The 26928-nt window shown below is 38.5% G+C and overlaps 1 protein-coding gene across 3 annotated transcripts in view; it reads left to right on the top strand.

The window, feature by feature from the left end:
- LOC102218259 (talin-2) overlaps positions 1-26928 on the top strand; it is an 84012-nt gene that overhangs the window by 37086 nt on the left and 19998 nt on the right. For 2 of the 3 annotated variants that reach the window (XM_023332081.1, XM_023332080.1), the window contains 28 exons: positions 5949-6120; positions 7331-7428; positions 8011-8140; positions 8617-8769; positions 9540-9682; positions 9956-10083; positions 10250-10313; positions 10404-10508; positions 12026-12181; positions 13537-13638; positions 14019-14095; positions 15880-16060; positions 16188-16301; positions 16411-16519; positions 17021-17229; positions 17869-17967; positions 18218-18385; positions 19188-19322; positions 19494-19653; positions 21568-21734; positions 24326-24454; positions 24650-24763; positions 24925-25038; positions 25392-25526; positions 25702-25830; positions 25939-26041; positions 26170-26378; positions 26651-26770. In XM_023332081.1, the coding sequence (XP_023187849.1) occupies positions 5985-6120; positions 7331-7428; positions 8011-8140; positions 8617-8769; positions 9540-9682; positions 9956-10083; positions 10250-10313; positions 10404-10508; positions 12026-12181; positions 13537-13638; positions 14019-14095; positions 15880-16060; positions 16188-16301; positions 16411-16519; positions 17021-17229; positions 17869-17967; positions 18218-18385; positions 19188-19322; positions 19494-19653; positions 21568-21734; positions 24326-24454; positions 24650-24763; positions 24925-25038; positions 25392-25526; positions 25702-25830; positions 25939-26041; positions 26170-26378; positions 26651-26770 (3687 nt within the window). In that variant the 5' untranslated portion in view covers positions 5949-5984. Of the gene's footprint in view, positions 1-5948; positions 6121-7330; positions 7429-8010; positions 8141-8616; positions 8770-9539; positions 9683-9955; positions 10084-10249; positions 10314-10403; positions 10509-12025; positions 12182-13536; positions 13639-14018; positions 14096-15879; positions 16061-16187; positions 16302-16410; positions 16520-17020; positions 17230-17868; positions 17968-18217; positions 18386-19187; positions 19323-19493; positions 19654-21567; positions 21735-24325; positions 24455-24649; positions 24764-24924; positions 25039-25391; positions 25527-25701; positions 25831-25938; positions 26042-26169; positions 26379-26650; positions 26771-26928 lie in introns of those variants that run through there. The other variant, XM_023332082.1, reaches the window with a different exon arrangement.

The raw sequence follows: 26928 nt of genomic DNA, 5'->3' as shown, positions 1-26928 counted from the left end.
AGATTTCAGTTCCATGTCTTCAACATAAAGTTGTATAGAGGATGCAAGCTCATTTAATACTTATGTGAAAGTAGAGCATCTCTACATTTGCAGTTCTATCTATTTTGAAACAACCATTTCCACTTTAATTAGCATCGTCTTAAATTGGTTTATGTTGCTTGGTTAGTAACAGTCACATAGTCCTGCACAATGTTTCGAAACTCGGACATCTTCACAGTATCACTGTGTTAAAAATATATTTGCAAATGACTGCTTAGATGTAATTTTTATTTTAGATGCATTTGAACTTTGATTTCTAATGGAAAATTTACTGCAGTTGGATTGACTTTGCCAACCCTCGATAAAGATCTTAATGACTGATATCCTAGGGAAACGGATAGAAACCTTTTGATGGTAAAAAAAGAAAGAGAACAGTTAATTGTAATTGATAGAATCAACCCGACATTTAACAATATTTTAATCACTTATATCTTGATTTCCGGCATCCCTTGACAAATATTTCTATGTATTTTCACCTAAATAAAGTTCCGCTAGTCCTCCAGGCTTACATGTATTTGTCCATAAAGAACAAGAGAATATGCAGCAGCACATAGAATGAATGAATGAATGAATAACCTAGAAGTATATATTTATACTAGAGGTATAAATATTTCATATCTCTGTTGTCCTGGAATTTTGTTTCAACAAATCATCTTGAAAATAAGTGAGTTTATCTCAGCCAACGTGTTAAGTGAAAGGCTCTTGATTCTTGATGTTTTAAATTTTGGTTAAACCTGACATCCAAAAGCATATTTCAAGTCTTTGACACAAGCACAGAGCTGCCAGACTCGTTCATTGGCCTTACTGCACCTCTTCAGACATTTTGTTACCCAGTATACCTTTGTATTTGATTCAGGCTGCTGACTCAACTTGTTGATCTCATTGTAAAAGAGTGATTTTATTCACAGGTGATGGTGTTTTCATCAGAAATAATCATTTCTTTAGTTCAGGCATAAATGCATACAAAAGGCAGTTTTAAGTGCTCTGGGAATCCCAGCTCTAGAGCAGAAGGAAAAATGTCAGTGGAGTGCATTTCTGTTTGCTATGTTGGTCTGATGCAGATGAAAGAAGAGGCATCATAGTTGGTGGAGTTGAATTTAAATTTGGTAGAGGGAAGGAAAGTTGTGTTTTTGCATTACAATGTGGGAGCATAGCATGCATAACTTGTGTAAAATTGATGTGTGCATGGTTGTTTGTGTGTGTGTTGAGAAAAATGTCATTACTTCCAGCTTAGGTTTAAGGTGGAGGTTTACACAAGCTTATCACTGTTGTTGAGGTTTTTAAGTTTGTTCAGCAAAATGGAGGCCTGATGTTGTAAACTGCAAATTGTGTGCAGCTGCTGTAGGGGGACATCAGTATTGTGTTTATAACAAGAAGGTTCTTGGATGTGAGTTTGTAAATGTATCCGTTTTGGGCCTGCAGTGAGCTGGTAGCTTCACTACCCTGAACGCCACCTTTCGCCCACTGATTGCTGGTAATGGGCAGCAACATTTGTGTTATACTTTCCGCATGAAAAAACTTTATTGCTTTGATGCCCTCGACTTTTTCATTAGGGTCACAAATTGCCAACAATTTAGTCAATTACAACATCATAAAGCCTTCTTTTACATCTTGTAGAGATTAATCTCAAAGTTTTAGAGCTTTGCCACCTCCAGGGATGGTTACAGAATGAATTTGTAAATATGTTAGCCGCCTAATGAGTTGGCTCTAGCTGGTTTAGTTTTTGGGGGGATTTAGAACAACATTTGATCTTAGAAAATGTCTTATCACAAGGAAGGAAAAATCAATGATAAGATGCTTTAGTGGTAATCTGCTTTTGATGGAGACTTTGTCTTGATGCGCAAGGGAGAGATTTGCTTTCAATTGTTTTTGTAATGGCTTTATTGGAGCTTCTTTTGATCAATCAACCCTCAGATCTAGGAGTAGAAAATATCATGAAAGGCAAAAAAACTGATGAAAGCTTTGCTTAATAGTCATGTTTGACTATGAGGCAAACCAGCCATTGTTGTAAACATATTTGTATGCTGTGAAGTAAAGTGTTATTTGCTAAGGAAACACATCTAGAGCTTCAGATTGGTTTAAGGGAAGAATAAATAAACCATGGTGTGTAACATAACCAATTTCCATATTGAGCCTAAAGCATAAGAGGATTATATTTGAACCGATTTCATTTATTGTTTTGACTGCCCCCCTCCTTTTTTAATATAAATTGGTTGTTAGATTTACCTACTTCTGAAATTACTCTAAAAATCCTGCCATTAATGTGTAAATACTATGCTTATTTCAGTTGACACCAGAAATGTAGATCCTCCTGTAAAACCGCTCTGTCGATATTACAAATGTTTATTTCTCTTGCTGGACTCCTGATTGTGTTTTAGAATCGATTTAGATTTAAATCAACATTAAATGTATATTTAAGCACATACAGACAACATTTCCAGGGGCAGTAGGCAAATTCAAATGTAATGTTTTTCACAACAAATAACGTCTTATTTTCAGTGTACATTTCTCTAGCTGGATTCTAAAGCATGTGGTTTTATTTCTGCCATGTAATCCCGTAAAGACAAGCAGAAGTCATCACATCACTGGGGGAACGTTTATAATAGTGGCTAACGGCTAATTCCAAAGGAACATCAATAACATAAACTACTGTAAAGATCACTATTACTGATGAATCAGTCATTCTGCCAGTGATTGAAATGGATTGCTTGATCTGCTCTGACGGGGAAACCACAGGTAAAACAAAAAACATTACTCATTAAAAGGATAAAGTTGACATACATGTTCTAAAATGGATAGATTCTAAAAGACTGATTAGATGCTTATAACTAAGATCATAATCAGTATAAAATAACTATACAAATAAAACAATATATACACGTGTTCCAAATTATTATGCAAGTAATATTTTGCAAGTAACGGACTGTTTTCTTCACACACACATACAACCTGTAAATTTTATCTGCCATTATTTATCTATAATCCATTCCCTAACATTCTTGTATATTCTGTATAATCTGTATAATCTGTGCATATAGCTCCCATATTTATATTTATACACAATATCTATATCTCTTGCTATAACCCCTTATAGTCCATGCATACATAGTCTTGTACATCTGTGAATAAATATTTATATCTCGTAGAGCACTTCTGGATAGATGCAAACTACATCTCGTTGCTTGTACTTGTGACAGTGCAATGACAATAAAGTTGAATTCTATTCTATTCTATTCTATTTTCTCAGATGTTCCTAAATGCAAATGATGGTCAGTATAATTTTCAAGTCATGAACTATTACAGTATAAATCAAATTTTACTGAACAAAGTTCCCCATGAGAACAGTTTTATTTTCAAAAATAAAAAACTCAAAATACAATGTTCCAAATTATTATGCACAGCAGATTTTCTAAACATTTTATGGATTATAAAGAACTGCAAACAGTCATTTGGAACATGGTGGAGTTGGAATATGCCTTATGGGACCAGCTGCTACTTTTCTAACTTCATATGGCTCACTGTACTGCACTTCTATCACTAGGTTGAATGTAAATGAAGAAGCCAAAGCTTCATAGATTTAGTTAATCTGGAACCATATTGTCCTTCCTAGCAGTCTGACATCTTTCCTTCATGCATCAGCCAAGGGAAGTCAGTCCAACTTAACATCAGTTTAAGACCAAAAGTAAAGTATATTTGACATTGTATAGCTGTAATGCTGCTTACTGTCAGTAAAAATTGTAATGATCCTTTTCACCTCTTATGGTTGTTGGATCCTCCTAACTCTTATGTAGAATTACTGGTGAGTTGGGTTGTCTACACAGTGTGTTAATAATCTATTCATCGCCTCATTATAATTACTTATTAATAATTTAGCTGGTTTACATCACTGAAAGTCATAGGTAGAACTAGTGGGGACATTTCTTAAACATACTGTACATGGGTTGGTCTGTTTTAATCTTTTCTTATTTGCACACATGATGGATGATCAGATGATATTTGCAGTAAAGGGTTTTCATTGACAAAATGCTCAAAAACAAAAAAGGAAAATACCTAACAGGTAAATGAGCTGTTTTTATGTTTGAGCCTATTGATGGAGCATCAATAAGCCGTTAACTGCTTTATCACCCTCCTCTTTATTCTGCTGTCATTGCTTTGTGTCTGTATGTTCTCCAGCTGTTTGCCTCCTGTAGGCTTATGCTGCAGCCATTGCACTGAAAGGAAAGGAGAATTAATTATAGATGTAACTCTATTACAGCTTGTTTGCAGAAGGAAAAAAAATACAGAGGAGAAAGCAGACAATTCAGCCGCTAGTAAGTAGCCAAATCAATTCAGCTTTGTGGAGAAACAATATGTAATAAAGGACAAATATTTATGCCAATGAACTGCACTTACCCTCTGACAGTTTTTACATGCTCAATGTGCTAGTGTTTTCTACAAAGAGATTTGTTTAGTTAGATTAAAAGTGTTAAAGCAAATCATCACAAGAGTTATGGTTATTACAGGTGTTAGAATAATGTGGTAGAGAAGCAATTGATTCTTGTATTGAGGTGGCAGGCAAAGTCTTGTTCACCCAGAGGTAAAATCTATTGTAAACATAAATAATCCGAAGAGTTGGGGTTTACTTGAAATCTGAATAGGAAATTTCACAATTTTATTTCTGTCTCTAAAAGATAAAAATGGCAAAATACGTACAGAGAGCATCATAAAGGCTTGTTTGTCCGGCTCATTGCAATGAGGTCTATTTCAGAGTTCAGGGCGTGTCAGAGACGTCATGGTGGGGAATTTTTATTGTTGGCAGCTTGAAGGCGCTGTTGGCAGCTACAGTTCAGAGAAGTTCCTCTTCGCCTGAAGCTTAACAATTTGCAACAGTTGGTTTGTGAACTCTCAAATCAGACATGACACCTTTACTTCAGCCCTATTAAGAACTTCCATCTCCTCAAATGCTGACTGCTTCCACATTTTTCAGGTACCAAATTATGAATGATGAACTGATTTTTCTTAAAATCTTGTAAATCGTTCAATCTTTTGCCAACAAGCCAAATGTGTTTGAAGTAATGCCTTGTCGTGTTTGCTGGTGTCGGCCGCAGCAGCAGATACGTGTGAACATGGCCAGCTGCTCGAACACCTTCCCTCCTGTGTGTGAACAGATCTCACATAGGAACCAGATTCTGAGTGTCTGGGTCAGGGTCATGAACAAACGGACCGGAGGAGAGGCCCCATACGAACGTCAGCCGTGATCTGACCTGACCTCTGACCTCCCTGTCTCACAGCGGCTCTCTGTTCCCGGTGGTGTCTCACAGGATGTCCTCTGTTGGAGATGGCACAATCCTCTTTTGTTGCCCTTTCTCCATTTAGATTGTCATCATAGCAGCTCTAAGTCTAAATATACTAAATAATTGAATCTAATTTAAACTTTGTTTAAGCAACGTATTAAGAAAAAGACTGAAGAGAAATATCTCCAATTTTCTAGTTACTTTGCACAGTTTGCTGCTTTACCAGCTCCGCTCATTGAGTCGTTTTTTTGTTCCCGTCAGGGACCAGATGGGCCATCTCCTGAAAGTGATAAATTTGTTGTCAGCTCCTTTATCTTGTGAAGCATAACAATGGGCCCTCTGTGCACAAATTAGCACTTTCTCCACTTTTATAAAGTTTAATTGTTTATGACAGTGGAAGTGAGGGACATTGTTAGAGCTTCTGTTCAGTAGATGGCCTCAATTTATGCACATAAAGTAAGGCAATGTTTTCTAGTAGAAAAAGAAGAAATCCAGCTTTTTAGTTGTTCAAACTTTGAAAGCACCTTTTAGATAATGGCTCATCTATGATAAGTCTGTCTCATTTGCTTTAGTTGGTAAGTTTGCCTGTCTAATAAGTTCCACGTCACCAGTATTGTTCGTTTTCTTTATGCCCAGGTGTAGCTGCAGTTCCTGCCCACACTGCCGGTCAAGATGGTGGTGTTGTCGCTCAAAATCTGCGTGCGACAATGCAACGTTGTGAAGACGATGCAGTTTGAGCCCTCTACAGCTGTTTATGATGCCTGCAGGATTATCAGAGAGAGGGTCCCGGAGGCTCAGACTGGACAGGGTGAGCCTCTCAACAATACTGGAATCTGCAGCATCAGCTAAGAAACGGCAAGAGTCTGGAGAGTTCAAAAATGGAAAAAATGGCCAACATTTATGCATTGCCTTGCAAAAGTATTCCCATCTTCTTCCACATTTTGTCACGTTACAACAACAATTTTTTTGTTTTTATTGTTTAGGATTGATATTTTTTATATGACAGCAAAACACAAAACGGTGCATGATTGTAGGGATAAAAGGGTGCATTGTGTCCAAAAATCAGCTGCAGTTACAGCTTTAAGTCAGGACACTTGTTTGCACTGTCCTCCACATGGCTTGTTACAACCTTTAAACGTGAATTTTTATGGGTTTCCTTCAACAAAACAATGCATTTCTGCTAAATGCTCTTCTTCAAAGGCCAGAGTTTTAGATCGAATGCCCTGTAGTTTTTGTCATTGGATTTTTCAACCTGAAGTGTGACTTTCTACTCTGGTTGATTAATTACTAATAAGATGACCTATAAAGGCAATTGACTGCACTGGATTTTATTTAGGGGTGTGAAAGTAAAGAGGACTGAATTTAAATGCAGATATTGTTTTTCTTTGGTAAAAACTTTCATAAACTGTTGCTTTCTTTCTATTACACAGTTATGCGAACATCACGTTGAAGTTTGTGAGAAGAGTTAAGGGGGTGTGAATATTTTTGGAAGTTTTTGTAAAAATATTCTCTGATATTTTTGGGAACACTGATTTTCTTTTTTAAATACGGCCTAATTTATGGTACAGATGTTTTTAAATGTCTTCCTTTTACTAAGTTTAATCTAATTATATATTTGGACAATCTTTTGTACATTGTACAATAGATGAACAGTTGTGCCTTTTATGAGTTCAACTATAAAATCTGAAATTCTTTCCACAACATCCTGGACCACATGTTGGAGCCTCATCAATCTTAGCTTTTCATCTTTTTTCATTGTCATGTCAGACTTATTTGTTCCACATGGCTCCACTGAAGTCATCATTCACTCCTCTATGTTTGCAAATGTTTTAGACTTGGGATCTCTGCTCCAATAAACTTTTAATATAGAAAATCCTTGAAAATGCCATTATCTTCTCTAAACCTGAGCAAATGTTGTGCCTGATGACCTCTATTCTCTGTGCTCAAGATGTTTTCTGATGTTCTTTCTTTTTGATAAATATCATCTAAACCTCTGATGTTTATCCTCACTGCTTCAGCTTCAGATTACGGCCTCTTCCTGTCTGATGAAGACCCCCGGAAAGGGATCTGGTTGGAGTCTGGAAGGACGCTGGACTATTACATGCTCCGTAACGGGGTAAACACATCAGTCTGTTTAACCTGCAGCCACATGGGGCGAAGCTGCAATCACGGCATGAACGTTTGCTTTGAACATAGAGTAAAGCTTAAGGGAACTCTTAAATGAAAATTATGAGACCACAAAGACACACACTAGGCACACACAGTTATCTTGGTACCTTTGTGTGAGTCACACACCAGACATGGATGTGTGAATAACGTAGACAAACTCATCAGCAGTCTGTCAGTTAATGCCTGGCTGTAGCTGTGCCACTCTTAAATTGGTTCCCCTCTTCAAATTCACCAAAGGCAGCCCAGGTAGGAAGCATGACTGTGACCGTTTATTGTGAACCAAATCTCAGCCCATTGTTGTGACTGGAAGGGGAGCGGCAGGCCGTGATAGACAGCCATTAAATAAGGTTTTCAGGCTTCTGTTCTTCCTTCCCTGCATACGACCTGGTTGCAAATGATCATTTCCTTAGCGGAAACCTTTGATTTGTCCCTCCGTTTCTCTCCTTCTGAAGTGAAATCTACAAATTCACCTCTTCTAGTTTTGATTATCATTATTTTTAACTGTGTTTTCCCTCTTGTGTTTGAGCAGGATATTCTTGAATACAAGAAGAAGCAGAGGCCCCAGAAAATCAAAATGTTGGATGGAGCCGTTAAAACAATCATGGTGGATGACTCAAAAACAGTGGGCGAGCTGCTTGTGACTATTTGCAGCAGAATAGGTACATCGTAATCATCCGATCTGCATTCTTTCTCCTTTTTTTTTGCTTTCAGCAGAATGTATTTTAAAATAAGATATTGCAGTCGAACAGCATTGATTTTGCTCGGAGTAAAATTTGTCCAAACTGCTTTTATTGCTTTTGTTGGTGCAGTTTTGTTGCACATCCATAAAATAAAATATATATCTGTGGCTTGCCTCCACACTCATGCTTATGTAGTTTTCAGGTGTAAATGCTGCAATTATCAAATGTGAAATTTAAAAAAAATATTTAAAATAATTTCATTTTTATTCCCTTTTCTTAATTATGTGCAACTTCACTTTGGTTAGCGAGTATTGACATTTTTTTTTTGCCCTTTTGTAGCATGACAAAGTACTTTTGCAAATGACGCTCATTGCATCTTAAGATTTTTATTTAGGTCTGTATAACAAAGTCACTGGACTTTTATCTAAAATAAATATTTTTACTTTTGATCTCAGGCATCACAAACTATGAGGAGTACTCTCTGATCCAGGAGACGGTGGAGGAAAAGAAGGAGGACGGGACGGGGACGCTGAAGAAGGACAGGACACTGCTGCGAGACGAGAGGAAGATGGAGAAACTGAAAGCCAAACTGCACACGGATGATGACTGTAAGTTAAAAAAAACAACAACATAGAAACGTTTTAACTGACATGGAAAGTTTCCCAACCTAAATGAAGTGGATCTCTTACATAATGCACACATATGAGAAAATTTCAGCTACTTATAAAGAATGCAGCTGGACTTCTTGTCTCTTGAAGACGTTTCACCTCTCATCCAAACAGTTTCTTCAGTTCTGAACACAGGAGTATCTTCTAAATTGTAGTTTAGTCATTGTCCTTATCTTCTACTCGGTTTAATATGTGTGTTGTTGTCATTCAAGTAACAAATAACTGAGTTGTTTTGGTCACATCTTAAGAAATGGCTGAAGTAAAACCGCCAAGAAAGAGGAGTCATGGCTGCTGTGTACGTAGGTGTTAGAAAGATGATGACTTTCTGTGTCCACCACCCTTAACTGGAATATGGGAGCTCTACATCTAAAGTTCTTACTATTTTAATCTGAAAAGCTTTCCTGTAAGGACATGTTCAACCTTGCAAACACACAGTCACTTCTTCTCATAAACATTAACTGATCTAATATATGTGGTAAACTGATGGAAATGAATCTGTGATTTGCAGTCCAATTAGATTTTTGTAAACTGGCTTTAATGTTATGACAAATGTTGCAGCGATTTGTTTCCCATGATGTTTTCTGTACATTTTTGCTTCACAGTGCGAGGTAATAAATGTATACACAGGACAACACAATATTTAAATCTAGTGCATTGACAACAGCTCAAACAAATGAAATCAGTTTACTTCATTTAATGTTGTTTTTTAGTGAACTGGCTGGACCACAGCAGAACATTTAGAGAACAGGGCGTGGACGAGAACGAGACTCTCCTGCTTAGACGCAAGTTCTTCTACTCAGACCAGAACGTTGACTCCAGAGACCCGGTCCAACTCAACCTGCTTTACGTACAGGTGAAGTGTTTAAGATATATTTATTGTCCTTCGCAGTAAAAGACGAGCAAGAGCGATTTTTTTTATTTTTTTATATTTTGTTAAAAAAGGTCCACCAATTTGTGTTTTGTTGATCAAAATTACTCCTGGAAAATAAAGAGATATATATATGCTTTTTATGTTATAAAGTTACAAAAATATGCATGCAAGTAATTTTAGGACAGCACAGCACTAAAGTTTCTCCTTTTTTAAAAAATAAAATTAATAAAAAAATATTATTTGTTGCTGTTGCAGGCACGAGATGACATCCTGAATGGTTCCCACCCAGTGTCTTTTGACAAAGCCTGTGAGTTTGGAGGCATTCAGGCCCAGATCCAGTTTGGACCTCACATAGAGCACAAACACAAGCCTGGGTTCTTAGAGTGAGTATTTGACCTCATTTTATGATTTCCATGAAGATTCAAGATAAAAATAAAATATTTAGAATTTTTTTCCCCCAATAATGAAGTTCAAAGATTGTGGCGAAACTGTTTAACTCATCTTTGCTGCATTAATTACATTCTCAAATGTATTTAATTTCTTTCAAAGTCTGAAAGAGTTCTTGCCCAAAGAATATATAAAACAACGGGGAGCTGAGAAGAAAATATTTCAGGTGTGTGAATTTCATCCTCATTTTAGTTTTCTTTTTATGTCAACAATGTTGTATGAGTAATAAGTTCCTCTAAATTAATTAACCTTGCAGGAACACAAAAACTGTGGAGAAATGACAGAGATTGAAGCAAAAGTGAAGTATGTCAAACTGGCACGGTCTTTGCGGACGTACGGTGTCTCCTTCTTCCTCGTCAAGGTAAGTCTGAAGTTATGCACAAAATTTAGTGTTTTATGCTAAAAGATTCTGACGAGCTGCACGAAATACTATGAAATTGAAGCACAGAGTAAGAGAAGAAGTCAGTTGCAGGCAGTTCATGGTGGTGCTGAAAGGAAACTACTGCTGTCTGTGCAGCAGAGGAGGTTTCAGAGTGAATATAGAGCGGTTGGAGTGACTGACAGGTAATAGGGCACAATGTGCAGGTATATGTTCATTAGAGTCCAACTGGCAGCAGAATCCAAGTGAATCCAGCAGACTTCTACTACTATGTACTATAAAGACAATATTCTGCATTACATCACTGGAAATCTTTCTATTAGCTGAAATTTATTTTTAAAATCTTTTTGATTATATTAGTCTTGCACAAATTAATATTTCACACAAAGAAGTTAGTTTATTTTATCTCATCGTCAGATAGTTTAATCTCTAGAAATTAATTGCAATGAGCAAATATGAAGAATGAAATCACTTCCAATAGTAGAGCACATGTTACAGTTTCTGCTCTGCCTTTTTATTCCTCCTAAAAATGCCACAGAAATCTAAAAGTGTCCTTTAACTTCTTGGTCCTCCATATGAATTCCCGTTGAACAGTTCAGCTTGGTATCTCCTTTTGTCTTTGAGTCTTTGGTCTCGAGGTTAATCCGGTGGAGCAGAAACATCTCTGAAACAACCCTGGAAAACTTCAGCCGGCGGCTCCTAACCTTTAACTCTCGGAGGCCTGCGGAGAGTTTGCAGTCCCTGCAGGACTTCTGCACACCTCACCTCTTGGCCCTCACGTCACAGCCCATCACATTCTCTCAGCCTGCTCCCACCGGCTTCGTTTCCACAAGAGGCCTTTGCTCTTTTCCACACTGAAAACACAAACGCTTTTATGCATTTTAGAGAGGGTGTTTGCAATATGATATTGAAAGCTAAGAGAATTCAGGAAGAGATTTCAATTAGCTGATGTAAAGATAAGGACACACTTTTTTTTTTACTAATTAAGACAGTTTCTAATTTTTCTTTGCTACTTAGACTGATGTAAAGTTGTGCCACCAGTAAATAGATATGAAAACTAAATCAATCTCTAAGTTAATTTTTTTGCATGAATTTCTGTCTTGTTTTCTGTCTGTAATCTGTCAACTAAACATCATAAAGGCAATTCAAACTTGTAATGATTTTAATTGACTCTTTATATTCCTGACTCTTTAAATTCACTCAAGTGATGTACATTCATTGCTGTCAAGAATGAAGTCATTTTATATGCCATAAAATTCCTGGGTTGAAACAGATGTTACCGTTTTTATGTCATGTTATAAATTTTAGCAACCACATTTTGGATTTTTACTTACTTTAATGATAAAATTGAACAGAAATTAATACTAGAATATATCCTTTTGTAACTTCACTCCGTTCTAATTTGCTAAGAGTCACCTCTACATTCTGTGTAATGTTTGAGGCTTAAACGTTATCTATTGATGTGTCTGGCTGAAGTCAAGACTCTCTTTTTATTACAGGAAAAGATGAAGAGTAAGAACAAGCTGGTGCCTCGGCTCCTGGGCATCACCAAGGAGTCGGTGATGAGAGTGGATGAGAAGACCAAAGATGTGGTTCAGGAATGGCCTCTCACTACGGTGAAGAGGTGGGCTGCGTCGCCCAAGAGCTTTACGCTGGTAAGACCGCCACAAGCCCATGTTCTGTCCAGAGGCAGAATGAGAAAAGCTGCACACACTGCAGACCCAGCTATACTACACATTAATCACATAAATAGTTTTTGTAGTCTGGAAAAGTAGGTAAATTAGCTCTTTTATTTTGCAAGTCTGGATAAGAACTGAAAAAAAGAATGGAGTCTGGAAAAAGGTTTGAGTTTCTACACTGTTACGTATTGGGCAATCTGAAGGTAGATCTGAAATGATTTTATATTGTTTTATATTTAGATGACCTCTTTCAATAATTGATTTCCACATCAAAAATAAAGTTTTATCCATCTCATTAATTGCAGATAAATTCACACACAAAAAAAATTGAATTTTGATGGTAGTTCATATTGTAGACCTTCATACAAATCTTTGGGATATTTTATTTACAAAGTAAAGTTATCAAAGATCACAAATTGACTTAGAGGAGTATTTATTGAAAATCCAGTCTAGCTTTAGTATTTTAGAGTTTAGAATGATGAACTAACTAGCGTGCAGTTACCAAAACCCAAAATTAAAATGGTACCTGCTGAATTGGACAGTCTTGTTTTGTGATTTGTGAATCTTACCAATAATAAAACTCATCAAAGTAAAGATTTTGTGTTCAAACGTCCAGAGGATTATAAAGAAAACTGATGGAAATATGTTTAACTTATAACTTAATTTTGTAAATAAAAAAACCCAAAATGCTTATGAACCCTGATTCTGACTTTTCTGCCTTAGAGATTTTTATTTTTACTTTTATGGTGCGTATTGCTCACCTTTTCATTCGTCTCCTTCAGTCCTCTGAACAAACTCTTTTCTCTTTGCTGCCAATATCTCTCCTTTGTGTCAGCACTCAGAGGTCGAGCCACTAAACACAGCTTTAGTTTTGTAGGTGTGTTGAATCTCTGTTGCAGCTCGATTAACACAGCCTATTGTATGGAGGTTAATTTGCTGGAGTGCTTTTAACCATTTAGGTTGTCTGTATTGGTGTCACTGATTTAGAGGTTGTGTAGCTTCTCTCTATTTACCCTTTTGAATATTTTTGTGTGAAAAGGTGCTAAAAATAAGTGGAAGCCGCAGCTAAATCTTTCCTCATGGAAGCAGTTAGTTTTCCTGCACTAAGGTTTACGTCCAGAACGGCTCTCGGGTTAATCTGACTCTCTGCTGCAGCTTCATATCAGCCAACACAATGTGCGGTGCTCATCTGAGTTGAGCTGTCTCCATGGATTCACTTTAATCCTCCCAGAAAATCCTCAGCCTGTATACCGTACACGCTCTGCTTTCGGCTACTCCTTTTACAATTTCACACAAATCGGATGTTTCACTCTGTGGATGCGTTTCTGCAGGACTTTGGGGAGTACCAGGAGAGCTACTACTCAGTGCAGACCACCGAAGGGGAACAGATCTCCCAGCTCATCGCCGGTTATATTGATATCATCCTTAAAAAGGTGAGACATTCATCACTGGAGACCCCGTAATCCTGATGTTTTAGTATTCTCCTGAGGGCTACGTGTTTTCAGCTTTGCGGGTGATTGATGGAGACCATGCCGCTCTGTCATGCCGCTGTAGTTAAATGAAAAGTAGCAGAGGAAGGCTGGCATCATATGGTGCTGGTATACAGCAGGAGCTCATATCTTAAGCCTAAAGTAAAATCTGAAATGTATGTCTGGGTATCTGAATGTGTGATTTATTTTTATTTAATTTTTTTAGGAAAGTTGAAGATCTTGTCTCATCTCATGATTTGTTGTCCACTTTCCAACTAAACAGGTCTTAACTAAACCACAGTCTGATTTCCTGCTTTTCTGCTGTGTTTGCCTCTCTCCTGCAGAAGCAAAGCAAGGACCGGTTTGGATTAGAGGGTGATGAGGAGTCAACCATGCTGGAGGAATCGGTTTCCCCTAAAAAGTATGGAAATCAGACCTTCTCGGTTTATGTTTGAAGCATGGCTTGAAACTTGCCATTTCTTTATGTGTGCATTTTGTTGATTGATTTGAACAAAAAAAGAATCGCTTAACTGTATTCTCTTTATAAAACATACATATCCCAGTTTAAATAGGAACATTATGATGATGTTGAACACATAACCACTACATAACAAAGCTATGTACACATCACTCTAACAAGCTACTACAACAGCTTTAACATCCATCTATCTACCTGGACTACATTTTGACATGGAGAACACATGCCTGACATTTTTCATCCTCCTGAGGGAGGAGCATTGCCTCATTTAGCCTCAGGTGAAACTGTTTCTGTGCATTCTCAGCTGATAGTTTTCCTGCTTTCAGCGTTTTACAACATTTATACTTTTATATACAACCCCTACACCCCCATTTTCTGTGCTGATGCCAAAGGCAACAATCTGTAATACTGCAGAAACATTGCACACCCAACTTTGCAAGTCTGTTCTGCAGCAAAACAAACAAGGCTTTGTTTGCTGAAGGAGGAAAGATTTTTCCCTGTCAGTGTTTATTGTGTTTAAGGTCTTTGTGGCTAATGTGTAAAATCCAAACGAGCTCAGAGTGATGATGAATGTGTCCAGTTAGAAACATAATTCTAGAGCAATGTATTTTGGTGGTTTGCTTCTTTTAGAAAACGTTTTTAAAGGATTTAATTTGCAGAATTATTCATACTAAACGAGCGTTTCCCCATTTTTTTCCATTACAACCAAAAGCTTTATGTATCATTGTGGGATTTTATGTGGTAGATAAACACAAGTTTGCTCATAAAATGTGAAATGGAAGTTAAATGGTACAGAGTCTCTCAAAATTGAATACATTAAAATTTAACAAATGTGCCCGGATTTGTATTGAGCCTTCTAACTTTGAAGGCATTTGGCTATGAAAGACTTTATTAAAGTAAATCAGTTAGTCCACCTATGTGTAATTTATTCTTAGTATAAGAGTAGCTTTTCTTTGAAGGGATCACAGGTTCCCTTACGCTGTGGGAACACAGGAAACAAATGTGTTCCCACATTCCCGGCGCTCACAGCCGGTCAGCGCTTCTTGACTCAACAAAAATCATATTGGCTAAATAATTAAAAAAAAATGCCGTGGAGGAAAACTAACAATACTGTTCTGTCAGTGAAACATGGTGATGGTAGCATCATGCTGTAGGACAGAGGTATGAAACGCATTTTCACCTCGGGCCACATCCAAATTACAAAATTCCTCAAAGGGACAGAGGTTTGAAAATGTATTGATAAAGTTAGTATTTCATAAAATGTAGCATTTTTTAATAGCTTTTCACATTGGGTCATGTACAAATGAAAAGTGACTTGATTCGACTGATAAAATAATACTTAAGCACACAAATGTTGACATTCAATTTATGAGGGCCACATAAATAACTGGTGAGCTGGATTTGGTTAAAATATGCAGAAGACTTGAGCCTGGGACAGAGGTTTACCTTCCAACAGGAAAAAATAAAAACCCAAGCGATACAGCAGTAAGCTACAGTGGAAAGTGTAGGTGTTGGAACAAAGTCCTGACCTAAATCAAGTTAAAAATATTTTTGCAAGGCTTATAAATGTAACTTTGTGGTTGTTACGTGAAATTTGTAAGAAAGTCTGAGTAACATTTTTGCATGGCACTTCAAAAAACATTGCTATACGAGCATCAGCCTTCCACATCATTATGCTGCACGGCTGTAGACTCAGTGCTGATGGTGCTCATGTTGTACTCTTGCAGATCCACGATACTTCAGCAGCAGTTTAACCGTGTGGGTCAGGTGAACCAAAGCTCTGTGGCGTTGCCGGGAGTGATCCGCTTTGGCTCTATTGGCACCGAGTCGCCCAGCATGGGCACCATGCCGTCCCCTCAGCAGCAGATCACCATGGGTCAGATGCACCGTGGCCACATGCCTCCACTGGTACGACATTAGATGTTGTGTGGTGTCTTAAAGTGCAGATATTTTTTCATTTCTCATTATTAGTTTGCAATATGTCACCTCAGGAGAGTGTAAGCTAATTAGCTTCTCATAAATTGTTTGTATGCAGAGTTCAGCGCAGCAGGCTCTGATGGGAACCATCAACACCAGCATGCAAGCTGTTCAAAAAGCCCAAATAGACCTGGGAGAGGTTGATGACCTTCCGCCGCTGGGGCAGGACATGGTAGAGTCACCCCCTCACACCCAAAGGAGCATAAAGTGTTTATTCACAGCAGTGATGAAACCTGCTAAATGTGCTCACGTCCAAAACAATTTCTGCCATCTCCGCTTAGGCCTCCAAAGTGTGGATCCAGAACAAGATGGACGAATCGAAACATGAGATCCACTCGCAGGTTGATGCCATCACTGCAGGAACAGCTTCTGTTGTGAACCTCACAGCCGGTCAGCACTTCTTGACTCAACAGAAATCATATTGGCTTTTTTTTTTCTTTTTTTTTTTACTGTGTCTCTAGCATTTCTGAAAAAATATGTATATTTTTTTAGGAACAGCAATTTTTTTTATTAAAAGCAATACATGTCAACGGGCTTTACCCGCATTTTTACAAGTGCGTTTAAGGCATGGTGTGCTCTGCAGTTAAAATTATTTGGCCAGTTTGTTTGGGTAAAGTAGAACTTTTCCATCAGGCTGCTGTTTGTTAGTAGCCATGTAAAATCTAATAGTTCCCTCATATCCTGCTGTGGTTTGGAGAATGTGGGAGAAAGTGGCCTGGCAGCCTGCAAACCACTCCATCTCAGATGTTTGTTTTTTTTTTCACTTTTTTCCCCTCGTATCTTTTGTCAACTGTAAGTTTGTACAAGGTCTCACACAGACTCCCTGCAAGTAAACGATTTTGCACTTTGTTTTACATTTACCTCATGTTGTCTTTCCCTATTTCCTCCCAGGTGATCCCACTGACACAGACTACACCGCTGTGGGCTGCGCCATCACCACCATTTCCTCCAACCTGACGGAAATGTCGAAGGGTGTGAAACTGCTGGCCGCGCTGATGGAGGACGATGTGGGAGGAGGTAACGACCTGATGAAGGCTGCCAGGACGCTCGCAGGCGCCGTGTCCGACCTCCTGAAGGCCGTGGAGCCGACCTCCGGAGAGGTGAGAGATGGCATCTCAAATTTTCAGACTTAGATTGGGTCACTTCCCTCGTAATTGAAATCTATCCTCTTCACATCTTCATTAAAAGCACATTGTCAGACTGGAACTGTTTAATTTGTGGGAAACGGGCATCCCTTCTGATTTGAATTCAAGCAGCAAAACAAACTCCTCAGCTGTTGTGTTTCAGACCTGATGTCAAACAGCCAGCCAAAGGCTAATTAAATTTGTCGCCAAGCAGCTGCATCCCGAGACGACTCGTCTTCTCTTAATAATTCTGTCTCTCTGCTGGTCCAAATCCTAACCCAATTATATAAACATCCTCTTCTGCTTCCCTCCAGCTAACTGAAAATGTCCTGGGTGATCAAAATAAAGATTCCAGACCTCTTTAAATCATCAATCCTGGAGCTGGTTTAAAATTACTTCAGGGAACAAATGCTCGTTTTGCAAATTGTCCATTTTGATGCTTTTATCAAAGCCTGCTTGCTTGTGTTTAAATCTTCAGTATTTGCCTGACAGCCAGTTTTTAAAGCCACAAATGGTGAAATAAATGACAGTGATACTCTTACAGCCAGAATAGTAGAAGAGATTCAAATGCGACTCCAGGTCCTGATTGATCTTTTTCTGTTTGTGTGACTTTAGACCAGACAAACAGTGCTGACCGCTGCAGGTAGCATCGGTCAGGCCAGTGGAGACCTCCTGCGACAGATCGGCGAGAACGAGACAGACGAGAGGTTCCAGGTAACTCATCAGCTTTCATTTTATCATTCTGCTATAGCTGTATTATGAATATGAAGAGAGAAGAAAGTTCATCAATGTGCATATAATTTTCACCGATGTAGCTGAACACAATGCATGAAAAGTAAAAAAATTGCCTTTAAAAAAAGGTGTTTTTTCTTTTTTTTGTAATTTTTTTCTGCTTTACAAGAACAATTTCTAAAAGTGCTTGTGAAAATATTTGGTGATCTCTTATTTTTATCTGTGATGACAGGATATCTTGATGAATTTGGCCAAAGCGGTGGCTAACGCGGCGGCCATGTTGGTGCTGAAGGCCAAGAACGTTGCCCAAGTTGCAGAGGACACGGTCCTGCAGAATCGGGTCATTGCTGCTGCCACACAGTGCGCCCTGTCCACCTCCCAACTTGTGGCTTGTGCAAAGGTACAAGAATGAACATTTTACAAACCGACCTCAATAAATCAGAACATTATAAGTTAATTTGTTTTAGTAATTTGATTTAAAAAATTATGTAGATTCAGTATATGGTGATTTTCTGTGTTTAAAATGTGTTTTATTGGTGTTGTGTAACTTTTCAGAGTAGCTGCATTTTGGGTTTTTATTAGCTGTAATGAATATCACTCTGTGGCTAGAGAATTTACATTAAATGAGTGTCACTTTATGGAATGAAATACTGAAATAAATTACATTTCAAAGCTGTTCTAATTTAATGAGAAGCACTTTTATACTAAAATTACATAATATTAATAAACTCTAGGCAATTAAGTAAATTAAAGAAAATGAGCACGTTTAAGTATTGGAGATCTCTGCATTTATCTTTTTTTTTTTTAAAGTGAATGTATGATGGTGCAATTAAACACTGTGTGCTCTCATTATTTTGCTCTTTCCGAATCATATGGCCCACATGTGTGTAATTAGTGGAAATGCACTGCTGGCTTTGAGTCAGAACAGTTTCATTTATTAGCTGCAGTGTGCTGAGATTATTGCAATTCCTGTCCAATAATTTTTTCTCTTTTTGGGTCGTTGCTTAGTTTCACTTTAAACAGAAAAAGAGGATCAAGATGATTTGAGTGTTTCATTAGCATTAAAACGAGGAGCTTCAATAATTTATCAAGAGGAAAGTTTTCCACTCAGTGATAATTTGTCCGCTGCTGGTGACAGAAGTTAAATATGGCCATATTTCTCAGTGACAGCTTTAATACTTTTAACCCTTTGGTTGTTTCAGGTGGTGAGTCCGACTATCAGCTCTCCGGTTTGTCAGGAGCAGCTGATCGAAGCCGGGAAACTGGTGGACCGCTCGGTGGAGAGCTGTGTCCAGGCCTGCCTCTCAGCCACCGAGGATGGGGAGCTGCTTAAACAGGTCAGCTTGATTCATGGACAGATATACAACAAATCTGCCATTTTTACCTTTTTATTAGTATTGGTTCTAATATTAACACTACAGGCTACAATGGGACACCTTCGTTTAATCAAACAGGAAGTTTGATTTGTTTAAAAACAGAACTGGTGATGCTAGTCTTGTGTCCTGAAGGTGAGCGCAGCAGCAAGCGTTGTGAGTCAGGCGCTGGCAGATCTTCTGCAACATGTCCGTCAGTACACTGCCAGGGGAGAGCCAATCGGGCGCTACGACCAGGCCACAGACACCATCATGACCGTCACAGAGAGCATCTTTACTTCCATGGGAGACGCAGGTGAGCCTGAAACATACATAAACCAGCAGCAAGACGCTGTAAAATAAAATAAAAATGTATAAAGATGTTTTTACCAAGCTTTCTTGTGTAAAAATATTCCCTGGTTTTTACATACACATGAAAAATGCAGCCAAAATGGTCAGGCCGTAGGGGGCGACACATGACTCAGCGGTTGAGCGAGCGCACCGTTTGGAGAGGTTACTCAAAAAAATCAATAAAAAATTATACAGTCAGGCCATGTGTGGGAAATGTATTTCTAAAAGTTCTGAGTATCATTTCTGATATTTTTTAATTAGTGCGGCAGTTTTTTTTAAAATTCTTGCTGGGAAAAAAAAATCTTCAAACACAACACTCCTATTTATAATGCTGTTCACAGGAAAAGATGCTTCTTTTAGGTACATTTGATCCATAAATATGCATAAACATCTGTATTTGCCCATATGGATTCTCTGTATTAACTGAAAGACGTTGATTGTTTAATCTATGTTTGTGTACATTCAGAATATTCACTAAGAAAGGATCATCTGAGCTCTTGGTTAGTAGTTTCTGAAGATGCCCTGTTGTGGCTTTACTCCTACCCGGCCCGTCTTCTCCTCAGCTTTACTGACACTGTGATGTGTTTGAAGTGACTGCTGTCAGCTGAAAGCACAGAGAAAAGCTGACAGTCATGTTAACAAGTCTGACAGTAGAAAAAGACCAGAGGGAAGGAGGAAGATGCACAAAGAATGTTGTTGGCCTGGAGGTCAAACAAGGAAATGGATCGACCCAATAAGAAAAGTTGAATATCTGATATCTGCTGCAGACTGTTAGATTGAAACCGCCTCCTCTGTCCTGCCTGATGGTAAAAGAGAGACAACAACTTTAAAAGATTACAGCAGAAACATCATCAGACTGGAACTGTTTGATACTTCAATTTATTTACTTCTGATCAGGTTCTATAGAGAACCTATGTGGTATTGTGAAGACTAGGATAAAGGGACACCAGATCCAACAATGGAGATGAACTGGAGGCCGCTGTTAAGCAACCTGGACTTTCTTTATATCTCAACTGAGCTGCAGACTAGTTGCTTCCACGTCGGGCTTCATCGAAGCAGTGATTCATGCGAAACGAGCCTCTGAGAACCGTCAGGCGCATATTTAGTACATTATATAGACACTATTTTCTGGAGGTCAATTTTTCTGTATTAAAATACGGTCCTGTGTATGGTCGGAGAAACTGCGATTTAGTTTTTATATGCTACAAACTAGATTTATCAACTCACTTTGGCAAAAAATAATCACTCTGTAATAACTCAGTACAAGTGCCACTTTTATAATTGAATTACAGAAATAAATTAGCTTTTTAATGACATTCTAATCAATTTAGATGTTCCAGTGGTTTAGTGTATTTGTTGTAAATTAAATTGTTTTTAGCTACTAATTTGACTATATTAATTATAATTGAACCATAATGAACATCCCTGTGTTTTGTACGTCAAAAAGACTCCTGGTACATGTAGCTGATTAACAGCAGCCATGGTGGCAACAGTATGGCCAGTGACTTAAAAAACAACAACAAAGAAGGTGTTTTTAGACTTGTTTTAGACAGTGACTCAATGTATAGTGTGGCCAATGATCTCAGTTGTTTGTGGTCAGCTACATGTAAAGTTGTGAAGCAGGCACAAACAAAAGGAAACAGTTGTGAAAGTGCGAGAAGACATCAGAATGTTCAGATAGCCAACAAAAAGCCGAAGAAAACGTAGTCATTGGAAACGGGAAGGATTGGGTCGTGGAAAACTGGATTCAGATTCAGAAAACTTAACATTAAACATTAACACTTCAGTTTAAGGAGCTGGTACTGTGTGGCTATTGTGAACATCTTCTAAACTCAGTCTCTTTCTTCATCTCCATTCATTTTTGGCTGTCGCCATACAGGAGAGATGGTTCGGCAGGCTCGGGTTTTGGCTCAGGCTACCTCAGACCTAGTGAATGCCATGAGGTCCGACGCTGAGGTCGAGGTGGACGTGGACAACTCCAAGAAGCTGCTGGCAGCCGCCAAACTGCTGGCAGACGCCACTGCAAGGATGGTGGAGGCAGCAAAGGTGAGCGGCTTGGAAGATGAAAAAATCTTGGAAGACAGTTATGTCTTGTTTTTTTTGTGGCAAGTAGATGTAACGTTAAAATGGATGGAAAAAATGCAGAAAAAAATATGTTTTGTGACTTCAAATTGTTTTAAAAATTATGAACTGAAATAGTTATTTCTCGATGTGTGTCCACTTCAGAAATGTCTCAAAGTAAAAACGCTTTTTTAAGGCTTTCATTCTACATTGCAGAATGTTTTTAAGGCCATCTTAGGGACTAATAGTTTGATGACAGGAGTGGCATTTTTCAAAACCCGGGAAACGGCTGCTCTCTGCTTATCTGGTGACCTTTTCTAAGACAGCAGGGAAGAAAACGCAGAACCAGGAACACAGCAGTAATGTGGTGTGAAAAATGGGACTGAGAATGACACAAGTGCAGAAGTCTGCTTTGTCTTGTTAGTTTCTTGGTAAAAAAATGACATTTAAAGCATCTGCGCGTTCAAAACAAAGCATTGTTTGAACGACTTTTTTTTAATTTATGAATTTATTTGCTTTACGTGACAGCGTAAGAAGCAAATCTGCAGTGTCTTATAAAGTCTGGCCTTTGTTTTTCCTCATTTTTCAGGTCTGGATGAATATAGAAAAATATTCATATGAAAATGTTTTTTTTTTTTGTTTTTTTTTACTTCTACCTTTTTAACTATAGGACAAAAGTCTATTAATGCCTGCTTGTCACATGAGTTCATATTAATTTGATATGCTTTATCTATGATCTACTCATCTGTATTTTTATTTCAATCTTTTGACTATTAAATTAAGGCTCAAGATTTTTTTTATGGAACCTACAGTCAAGCGTTCAATACTGTTCAAGAAGATTCAAGCTTAATTATTTCTTCTCAAGTAACCAAGATGTGCAAAAGTTTGCATTAAAATCAAATCTTTGAAAGTGTGGATATTTATTATTAAATTAAATATGGTGGGTCTGGTTGCCATGCAGTGTCAGATTTTGCTGCTCGAACCGCACATGTTCCCATTTATTATTTAAAAATGAAAATGTGACTGCATATGTAAATAAAATTATCTTACTTGATTAATATTGACTCTAACTTCATAAACTAATGTTAACCTTTGCAGAGGCAGACTTTTTGCTTGGAAATGGCACTTTGCTGTATAAAGACATCTTAGCACTGAATTATTGATAAAAGCAATAATCCAGTTCTCAGTCAATACAGAAATAAGCTGAGTCAATACAGGATTTAGTCACTCTCTGCTTTTTATTACATCTCATATTTTTAGAGTAGCAAGATTAAAAGTAGAAGATCTGTTTCCTCAGACTTGACTCCCTCGCTGCTCCATCCATCTGCTCTCTCCCCACATCAAGTCTCATTATCTGTCGACAGGATTGCTCGCCGATATTAATACGCTTCTCTTCCTCCATGGAAATGAAATGATGCCCTCCAGCTGGTTTGCAGTTTGATGCCAGATTTCTCACCATCACAGCTGTATATTTAGTTGTGTTAATGGAGGCCGAGGCCCACAGTTGATTTGGCAACTAATTATTAATTTGATTTACTTCATTAATTTCTCTGTGTTGGCTTTTAAAAATTGTCAGGCTAAGATCTGCTGTATTCACTTTTAAGCAGATATGTAGTTTTGCAGGGTTTTTTTTGCAGTGAGGACATTTGACTTCAATTTAGATGTTTTTTAATACTACTGCTTGTCAAACAATAAAACATGGAAATGTTGTCATTGTTTGCAGAAAGTTTAACAATTATCCTAATGATTTGTTTCTATGCAAAGCCAGGTTCCCAGTTATTAACTTAATAGCCGCAGGATTTTTCTACAGAAGCAGGAAGCTTTCTAAGTGTTAGCTTTCAAAAATTCAGAAATCTGTTCTCTTGAATAAAAAAAAACCTACAGAGAACAAAAGGAAAGAGCTCTTTAATATTAACGGATATTAAATTTGACTATCGGCAAAAGGATTATGAGTGAAAAAGCTACTGTTTCTTTCTCTGACCCCAGCTCATCCTTATTAGATATCAGATGCATGTAAATAAATTTGATTATCATTAAAAAGTCAGCTTAAGGGTTTCAGGAAAAAATTTAATATTTAAGAGATATTTTATATATAATTTAATATTTGCTGATCTACTAAAATTAGATAAATAATTTTAGCACTTGGTTGCACAAAATATGCACTTAGCATTTGATTGGGGCTCTTTTAGCTTGAATTAATGCATGAATACTTCACAGTCCTAAAGACTGGTTATCTATCTTGTTTATGCAGTTTTTTCTTTCACTTAACTTTCCAAATTAAATGTGTGGATACAGCACTAAACCGTCTTCCCTATGGTTATGTAACCTCACAATTCTGTATTAAAAATGAATCTTATTTAATTATCTAATTATCTATTCAGTATTCACATTTGTAGAGAAACTGAAATCAGGCTTTTCCTTAGCTGTGAGCCATAATCATCAAATCAAAACAAATTAATCCTTGAAATGCATCAGTCTTTATATAATGAATCTACAGTATATCGCATATAAACTTCACTTTTTGATAATCTAATTTACTAAGTTGCACATTGGTATACCGTGGTGTGTGTTTTCAGGGTGCAGCAGCTTACCCAGAGAATGAGGACCAGCAGCAGAGGCTGAGGGAGGCTGCTGAGGGCCTGCGGGTGGCCACCAACGCTGCGGCTCAGAACGCCATCAAGAAGAAGCTCATCAACAGGCTGGAGGTTAGCAAGGCAAAATCAACCTCGAAAACAGACAGACATATATCTGTCTTACCAAAATATTTTAGTTGTATATGTTTTAAAAAAAAAAAAATTACAAATATGTTTTTTTAACAGACTGTTGGTAATTGCATTTTTCTGATCTAGTACTTTCTGCAGATTTGCTTTTTGCACATTGAATATTTATTTTGTCCTCAGAACGCCGCCAAGCAAGCTGCAGCTGCAGCCACACAGACCATTGCTGCTGCGCAGAACGCTGCCGCCTCCAACAAGAACACAGCAGCTCACCAGCAGCTGGTGCAGAGCTGTAAGGTGAGGATTAGAGCAGACAGACAAATGCATTTATGACGTCTGTTGTTTTTTATTTAATAAGTCTCCGTCAAACCTTTTATTAGCTCTTTGATCTGCCCGCTTGAGTTTTTATAAAGTTATATAACAGGATTTTAACTGATTGTGTGTTTGTGCGACCACAGGCCGTCGCAGACCACATCCCCCAGCTCGTCCAGGGAGTCCGAGGCAGCCAGGCAAAACCAGAGGACCTGAGTGCCCAGTTGGCCCTTATCATAGCCAGCCAGAACTTCCTGCAGGTACAGCATGCTACAACCTCAGCACTTCTAACTTCACTTGCCTAAGGACCTCTAGAAACTTCATATTCCCAAACTCTTCCCCAAATAACTTCAGTCCCACATTAGGAACCAGGCTGAAATTATTAATAGTGCTTCTGTCATGGGAGGTCCCGTTAAAGTAGGCCTGTAACCTCTTTTTTGTTTAAAGAAACATTAATAGTGTTGTCTTCTTAATGCTTCAGGGCTGCATGAGGTGAAACTTCTGAAAATGAAATGAGCACAATACAAGACCATTTCATTCAAGCAAAATCTTTTTAGTGAGTGTTTATTTAGTTGGATTCGGGAAAATAATGCATCTGCTTTTCATTCTGCAGCCTGGTAGTAAGATGGTGACCTCGGCCAAGTCATCTGTTCCCACAGTGACCGATCAGGCCGCGGCCATGCAACTGGGTCAGTGTGCCAAAAACCTGGCCACCTGCCTGGCTGAGCTCAGGACATCTGCACAGAAGGTAGAGCAAAGAGAAACCCGCCAAAACAACACAGTTTAATCCTGCAAACTCAACATAAACCTTCAATTAATTGAAACATTTGCATTTACAAATGACACAAGATGCTGGAGTATCTCGACGTACAGTAACACAAGATTGATGGAGTTGCATTAGAAGGCTGAATATTCCCTTCCAGGCTCATGAAGCATGCGGCCCCATGGAGATCGACTCGGCGCTCACCGCCGTCCAGACCCTGAGAAGCGAACTGCAAGACGCAAAGCTGGCTGCAGCGAACACCCAGCTCAAACCTCTGCCTGGAGAATCGGTATGAGGCATTCTCGACCCAAGAAAAGATGTTCAAGGGGGATTTTCCTCCAAACACAGCCCCCCCACCTAAGCTAATTTTTTTTTGTTTACACCTTTCTTGTTTTAGTTGGAGAAATGTGCTCAGGATCTGGGCAGCACCTCAAAGGCTGTGGGATCCTCCATGGCTCAGCTGCTTACATGTGCAGCTCAAGGAAATGAACATTACACTGGTTGGTTCTGCAAAATGGGCACTTTCTTTTGTAGCCAGAAAATAATGCTACAAACTTGCCTGCCATCTCATTTAGAAGGCATGCATCTTGTGGTGATACATGCTGCTGTTGGGGGAATCTGTTTCCAGGAATCGCTGCCAGAGAGACGGCCCAGGCCTTGAAGATCCTCGCCCAGGCAGCACGAGGCGTTGCCGCTTCCACCATGGACCCCAAGGCTGCCGCCGCTATGCTGGACTCTGCCCGAGACGTCATGGAGGGCTCAGCGCTTCTGATCCATGAGGCCAAGCAGGCGCTGATGTCCGACGGAGACGCTGAGAGTCAGCAGAGGCTGGCGCAGGTGAGAGGGTTTGGGTTTTACTCCAGGATTTTATTTTATTATTATTTTTTTTTTATTGCATTTTCCAAGAAAATGATGCCACTCAATATTTTAAAAATGAATATTTTGAGTTTGTAAGAATCTTCAGAATCTTAATCTGGTTTTGTTTTGCTGATTGTTTTTTTTTCCTGTGTTGCTTGACTCATGAACATCATGAGCAGATTTTTAGCTAAGCCAGGTCACCTCCTCTTACCTCTGTAAACCCTGTGTTGTGATCCTGCTGTGTGTTCCAGGTGGCCAAAGCCGTCTCTCACTCCCTGAATAACTGCGTCAACTGTCTGCCTGGCCAGAAGGACGTCGACATGGCTCTGAAGAGCATCGGCGAAGCCAGCAAGAAACTTCTGATTGAAACTGTGAGTCAACATCCCGCTTATTGTTTATGTTTATGTATTTTTCCCCGCTGCAATAAATGATCATATCAGGAACAGCTTCCATGCTGCTGAAATTTCACTTTCTTTCTGGTGTTTGATCTAAAAACTGCGATGCGTCTCTCCCCTGTGTGCCCTGCTCA

The sequence above is a fragment of the Xiphophorus maculatus genome, chromosome 4, assembly GCF_002775205.1.
Source record: "Xiphophorus maculatus strain JP 163 A chromosome 4, X_maculatus-5.0-male, whole genome shotgun sequence".
In the NCBI taxonomy this organism is placed as follows: Eukaryota; Metazoa; Chordata; class Actinopteri; order Cyprinodontiformes; family Poeciliidae; genus Xiphophorus; species Xiphophorus maculatus.
The sequence above is the reverse complement of the archived record's forward strand: the minus strand, read 5'-3'. Positions and strand labels throughout refer to the sequence as shown.